The sequence below is a fragment of the Spodoptera frugiperda genome, chromosome 30 (assembly GCF_023101765.2).
Source record: "Spodoptera frugiperda isolate SF20-4 chromosome 30, AGI-APGP_CSIRO_Sfru_2.0, whole genome shotgun sequence".
Taxonomy (NCBI): domain Eukaryota; kingdom Metazoa; phylum Arthropoda; class Insecta; order Lepidoptera; family Noctuidae; genus Spodoptera; species Spodoptera frugiperda.
Genome location: NC_064241.1, coordinates 11,591,580 through 11,598,556, shown reverse-complemented (window position 1 = coordinate 11,598,556; position 6,977 = coordinate 11,591,580). Strand labels below are relative to the sequence as shown.

The 6,977-nt window shown below is 37.8% G+C and overlaps 1 protein-coding gene across 3 annotated transcripts; it reads left to right on the top strand.

The window, feature by feature from the left end:
• Window positions 1-108: 108 nt before the first annotated feature.
• On the top strand, window positions 109-6,330 carry LOC118269755 (peroxidase-like). Of its 3 annotated transcripts, none has more exons than XM_050706748.1 (12): window positions 109-1,035; window positions 1,420-1,663; window positions 1,818-2,026; window positions 2,370-2,543; window positions 2,858-3,051; window positions 3,471-3,672; window positions 3,991-4,188; window positions 4,525-4,708; window positions 5,180-5,407; window positions 5,551-5,614; window positions 5,692-5,890; window positions 6,009-6,330. In XM_050706748.1, exons 1-12 carry the CDS (start codon window positions 828-830, stop codon window positions 6,197-6,199), a joined length of 2,295 nt encoding a protein of 764 aa, XP_050562705.1. In that variant the 5' UTR covers window positions 109-827; the 3' UTR covers window positions 6,200-6,330. The 3 variants fall into 3 exon arrangements, with proteins under 3 accessions (XP_050562705.1, XP_050562704.1, XP_035440941.2); XM_050706747.1 differs by having other exon boundaries at window positions 1,417-1,663; window positions 1,821-2,026; XM_035585048.2 differs by having other exon boundaries at window positions 1,417-1,663.
• Window positions 6,331-6,977: the final 647 nt, after the last annotated feature.

Sequence of the window (6,977 nt, the reverse complement as noted above, 5' to 3'; positions counted from 1 at the left end):
ACCTACTTTTTTTTGTGATGGGAGAAAATCATCCAGTGACTTTTCCCGCCTTAGGCGAGGCGAGAGGGAGTGTCAGACTCTTACTGGCTAAAAACCACGCTGTTGCTACTCCTGCTTTTCGAGCCGGAACCCCGGTTAACCAGATAGGTAGTCCCCAGCTCCGGTTCTTTCCGCGATTTTACGGATCTACTACTAACAAAATGCCTGAATTAACAACTAATTTCATCAAATTCCATATATTTTTAATCAATTTCACCTCTATTGTGACATCAAAATGCCTTTATTCGCCTACTTTCACACTATCAATCGAGTCATAATCTTTTACCTACATTTTAATATACGGGCCGTACTTACACCTAGTGAAATTGATAAAACACGCGTAGCCCATAGCCTATAGCTTGTTATTACAACATTGTTATGTAGCAACGATTAGAAATTAGTATATTAATTAAAGTATCTAGCTACCTACTTAGGTAATCAGATGAATCATACGAAATAAAGGTTGGTAGGTAATGATTGCGAAAATAAGTAATATTCACACATAAACATGCTTTATCCTTCCAAACAGTTAACTAAACAAGATTTGCGTAATGTACGTGACATGATAAGATGTTAAATTATTCGAATTGTAACAACCGAAATTATTATTTTAACTAATTTTCATTTCATTTCAAATGCATTTACAACAAAACGGGACGCCATTTTTGTTGATTTTTTTTTATCGAAGTTTACTCTCTGTTCTAATTTCAAACTTATATTTTTCTTTTTTTGTGAAAAATTATATGGCGTCAACAATCCTATGTTCATTACTCTGAGTGCCAGTTACAATGACAGTGATTACAATATTTCGTGATTACAGGAGTGTTTTGCGTGTGTCCGTATTTTTGTGTTTGTTATTAAATACCAGTGGATGTTGCCTAAGTGATTGGGACTTGGATTTCTTGACTGATGACCTATTCCCTGATGTGTCTCCTTTACTGGCCAGTACCAAATCTTTCTTAGAAGATTTGCTTAAAATAAATAATTATTCTATGGGTGAGTTGTGGTTGTGGCAACATTTTTTTTGGTATCTGAGCTTTGCCTAATTTTTAACTGTTCTATCCATTTCAAAAACTTTTTCTAATATCTATAATTCGAAAAATTCTGGGTTTTATAAATAAAAAGTCTATGCATGACAAACATGTCAAACTATTGACGTGGTAGTGCTGCTATGACAGTAATTACAGTGCTGGTCCGCCGTTCGCCAGAATTGACTTCATTGTGCTACATTCAAAGAACTTTGCAATCGATACTAACAATCGACTTTTCAAGAACTTTTTACTACTCACATTAATTAAGTTCTTAGAAACTCCACTTCAAATAAAATATTCATAACTGGCAGTTATAAACAAAAAAATAATTGAAATTCGAACACAGAAGAAGAAGAATCTCCGATCTCTTCCGAAATGGTAGCCGAGTGCATCCGAAGAGGTCGCGAACTTTCCCGAGCGGCTAAACGACGGAACAACGAGCTGGTGGGCAATGGCGTCAGTCTGGAAGACTCCTCCCCTGCAATGCTGCACTTCTTTTCCGCCAAATTACCTTCAGATGTCAGGAAAGCTTCTGATGTTTCCCATGAGATTATTTCCGCTACTAAGCTGCTACAGATGAAAATGTGTTCTGGGTATAACGCAACTTTTCTTAAGATATTATACTTATTTCACTGCACTTTAAATGCCACTGTGATTATCTTTTATTATCCTTTGTTATAAACACTAACCTACTTCAGAAGCTGGGATTACCTTTCGTATTATTCAATATCCTTATTCTCCAATCAGCAGCGTAACTCCAAACACATTTGTATCGTTCTTGGAGCACCAGGGCATCCGAATGAAGGACGCTACGTACTGCCACCAAGTCAAGGTATGCTGCAGCAGCAAGAACAAGTACAGGACTATTGACGGCACGTGCAATAATAAGGAGCATCCTGAGTGGGGCAGGAGGGGAGCACCGTTCACCAGGATCGCAACACCGCGGTATGCAGATGGTGGGTGTGAAGTTGTATCTTAATTTACTTCAGATCATTGATATCATCATCATCATATCAGCCACAGGACGTCCACTGCTGAACATCTAATCGTCTAACTTAACTCAGTGCCTTAAGACAAAACTGTATAGTGTGTTACAAGTGATGATCTATGGAACCGAAACGTAGTCTCTAACTTTGGCCCTTATAAAGAAGCTCAAGGTCGCTCAGTGCGCTATGGAAAGAGCCATGCTTGTAGTTTCTTTGCGAGATCGAATCAATTATATGCGGCACTATAATTTAATAGGTTTATGAAACACCTCTAAACTACTATTCTTCCCATCTTCTACGCAATACTTTCCAGGAATATACGCAATGCCAGTAGCGAAGAGTGGTCATCAGCTTCCCAATCCTCGCGTCCTCTCCACGAGGCTGTTCCAAGACCAGCCTATCGGAAGCCGTGTGCTCAACAATATGAACATGCAGTGGGGACAGTTCGTCACACATGACATGGTGTTCCAAGTTATGGAAGTCACTGGTAACAGGGTCATGATATTTCTTCTACTACTTACATTAGGATCCAGTTTAGTTGGACCCTTGTAAATATTCCATTTTGATGGGATAAATTAAGTCTTTGATTATTTTGTTTTGGCTTTGTGATATCTAACGTATCTACAATTTTTTATTAGGTACCAAAAATTGTATCAAATATATCAAATCAAATATCAATTTATTTCTAGTCCATTTTCAGCTTGCTTGCAGTAGTTATTAACAAAATGGCTTCTATATTCTTGCTTTCTAAGACACCAAAAAGGCTTACGGAATACCCAAAGCTTCCTTGTTTTCTCACAGACAAAGGTGGCATCCAATGTTGCCTAGGCGAAGGCAAGGGCATACTTCCTTCAGAATGGCTAAACGATAAGTGTATTCCCATATCGGTGCCTGATGATGACCAGTTCTATAGATGCCATGGTATTAAATGTTTAAACTTCGTTCGAAGCGTCACTACTCCAAGAGATGATTGTAGTTTGGGACATGCTGAGCAGGTACGTAAGAGACTTTAGTTTTCGAAGAAAAAGCAAAGAAGTTTCACAAGTACCTAGGTATGAGAATTTCAATTGGTAATAGCAAAAAAAAATTCTAGTGCTGTATGTCCTTCACACATTTTTTCTGCTATTCTATTTCCACAATAAATGTACACAATTAGCATTCAATATTAAACTTGAGGTTTCCAATCATTGGTTCAATAATTGATTTAATTTAGGTACTGTATCTAGTTTATTTTGCACTTCCTCAATAGTAATTGAGTTTACTTATCAAGTCGTTTTTTTGTTAAATCAGTCTGCATCTATTTTTATAGTTAATCAAGACCGTCTGCAATCTGCAAGGCTGGCTTGAAACCTTTTTTTAAACTCCTCATATTACTAGATACTAATTTACTGGACACGAATTGATTGCTTTTAAGATGAACACAGTGACCAGTTACCTAGATGGGTCGCCTATCTACGGCTCCGATAAGAAGCTAGCTTCAAAGCTAAGGAGCTGGATTGGTGGACGACTGCGCCAGGAGTCACGGAAGGACTGTCTTCGAGGATTCCTGCCCAGTGTCAGTGACAAGTTCGCCGTATGTGACTTGAGGAACTCTTCAGAACCCTGCTATTTGGCTGGTAATATGAACTATGTATAAACTATACTTCGTATGTCTAATTACATGTTCTCTAACTCACTCAGGAACCTTGATACAATTTGAAATGAAAATTAAAGATATTTTTATGCAGTGATAATCATGAATATGAACCTAGTAAAATCTCAAAAGTTTAAAGAAGACTAGATCATCTTTTATTTTGAAGCGATTTAAAAATAACACACAATAAAAAGCAAATCAATCACAACAGAAATCGAATAAAATTCTCAAGCGTTTTCATCACGATCCGAAAATACTCCAGACTCGTCCCATTTTTGCAGCCATTTTATAATATTTCTAGGGGACACCAGAATCAATCAGACTCCGACCTTGGCCATGCTGCACACTCTACTGCTGAGGGAACACAATCGGGTAGCAGATACCCTAAGCGACCTGAACCCACTGTGGAGCGATGAGAAGTTGTACCAAGAAGCAAGGAGGATTGTCATAGCTGAGATACAGCACATCACGTACCAGGAGTGGTTGCCTGCTAACTTTGGTGAGGGATAGCATCTTTTAATGGTAGATTGCGTGCAGTTTTGGAGGGTTCTTTCTGTAGATATTTAATGGATTTCTAATTATGGATGTAGAATCCTAGTTCAGGATTATGTCACAGTCCATGTCCATTTTCCATGCTTAGCAACAGACAAGGAAATGTCATAGAAATGTACTGCTACTCTTCTACATGTTTAGTACGGTATTAAACTACTAAACTAGTAGTTAATTTAATTTTAATTGTGTTTGTGTTTCTCGATCATATTCATCACATTTTTTGACCAAAAATTTCAGCTATACATATAACTCTAAATTACATTCAAACTACATTACTTTCTAGGGGAATACTACCTCCGCTACTATGGGATATCTCCGTCAACGCTGTATACTCGAGATTACAGTCCCGAAGTGAACCCTGGCATCATCAACAGCTTCGGAGCAGCTGCCTTCAGGTTCCTGCACACCGTCATCAGCGATAACATCATGACATGTCCCAACAGTTACAATGCGGCGTATTTGTATAAGTAAGTAGGAATTTGTTAGTTTTAAATACTTAAAGAATGTTGAAAAGAGTTGTCTCTTAGCTTACAACATAATAGAGAATAGATAAAATTATCATAGGAGGTACTACTACTACTACTTACTTCATCATATCGCCACGCCTTTTACCCCCACTGAACATCCAGGTTCCACAATTTATGTTGTAAGTCCCATGTAGTAGGTTGAGCCTATTATACCCGGCATTTTCAAACTCCGTGCTACAAATAGCGAAATTTTCGAAAAACCGAATTAGGATACTACTACTTTTAGTAAATTGCAGAGAAATTACTAAGATGTTATAGAAATTTTATGCTACTTGATTAGACTAGTAGGATAAATTAGGGGTCCCTAAACAATCGTCTTCTGTCGTCCAATTGATAAACGAACATCTGTAAATTCACCTAAATATAGCTAAACTAAACAATTAAACAAAGCTCCACATTTTGTATTTCCAGATTAAGCGACCACTACTTCAACCCGAGTCTTCTGGAATCTTCCCCAGACTCATTTGACGATGTTGTACGCGGCATCATAGCTCAGAATGCAGGGGAATCTGACCCTTACTGTTCAGGGGAGATCACCAACTTGCTGTTCAAGTCCCATAACCGATGGGGTATGGACCTCATAGCCATGGACATACAACGTGGCAGGGATCATGGGATCGCATCATATAACGACTTTAGGTAATATTAAATGGAGCCTTTTGTAGGTTGAGCCGGTCCATTCGTGCCAAAGCATAGTTCTCCCACACTTAAATGTGGATGAACCCTTTTTCTACGATAAGATGGTGACATTGAAGGCGGTGATTAATGCGTTTATATTTCAGGGAAATCTGCGGATTACCTAGAGCAAGATGCTTTCAAGAATTAGCGAATGAGATATCACAAGATGTGAGTAAATAAAAAATCTAAATTATATGTCTTACTTAGCGCAAAAATACATGAAAAAATCTTTTCTTTTCTTCCAGCGCATAAACGCTCTTCAGCATCTATACGAGTGTGTGGACGATATAGACCTGTTTGTGGGCGGTGCCATGGAGCGAGACGTGTATGGTTCCATCCTAGGCCATACCTTCCAATGTATAGTGGCCGAACAGTTCTACAGGACTAGGATATCTGACCGGTACTTCTATGACAACGGAGAGATGCCGCATTCTTTTACTAGTGGTAAGTACGAGGTGTTTTAGACTTTAAAGACGAATATGTAAGGTTCATATTTCATTGAAAATGGGAAAGAGAGGTGTTTAAAAGGCAGTTAGTCATATTGTACCTTTACACATTTCAGATCAACTAAAAGAACTAAAGAAGGCATCAATGGCCCGTTTAATCTGCGACAATACAGACAGTGTGTACTATGTACAGAAGAAAGCGTTTGAAGTGGAGTCTACATACAATCCTAAATATAGATGTGATGATTACAACGCTATACCGTATGTGGATCTTACTGCTTGGAAACAACCCTCAATCTTTGATTGATGAAGTAGATACAAACGCAACACTTGCGCAAGTTGTCGGCCACTTGCGCTACCGGTTTGCGCAGAGTTGCGCTAAGGGTTTGCGCAGGCTTACGCTACCGGTTTGCGTAGACTTTCGCTAAGGGTTTGCGCAGACTTATTGTAAAAGTTTGCGCAAACTTGCGCATTATAATATTGTTAATATCCCCTGTTACAGCTACATATAATTTGTAATACATATAAATATTGAAGTTAAATGCAGCATTGTTATGCATAAATGTCTTTATAAGTATATCACATAAGTATTCTAAAATAGATTTTATAATAATAAAAAATACTAGAAATATATTTGAAACGTTTAATAAAATAAGAAAACAAGTTATAACGTGTCATGTATATTATTTTAAACCTTATAGCATAGTAACAGATATTAGATTTATTCGATATAGATAAAGTATCACAATTTAATATTATAGCTGCACATTTATGAAATAGCTGGAAAGGGGTTATTTACTCGACTGGCTTACACGCTTATACATAAATAAATACATAACTAATACATAGAGTTCATCATGTGAAACCAAGGAGGGAAGACATATCCATCACAAGTAATATAGGATGAGGTTGCTTTTCCACCAGAGACGAGCTATGCTACGAAGATGTAATAGCTAAGCCGTGAAACTGTTTCCACTGATACTAAGCTATGTAGCTGTGCGAGGAAGATGCAATGTATCGATAGTAGGGAATTCACAGCAACGTAGCATAGCACATTTCTGGTGGAAAAGCACTCTAAAGATAGC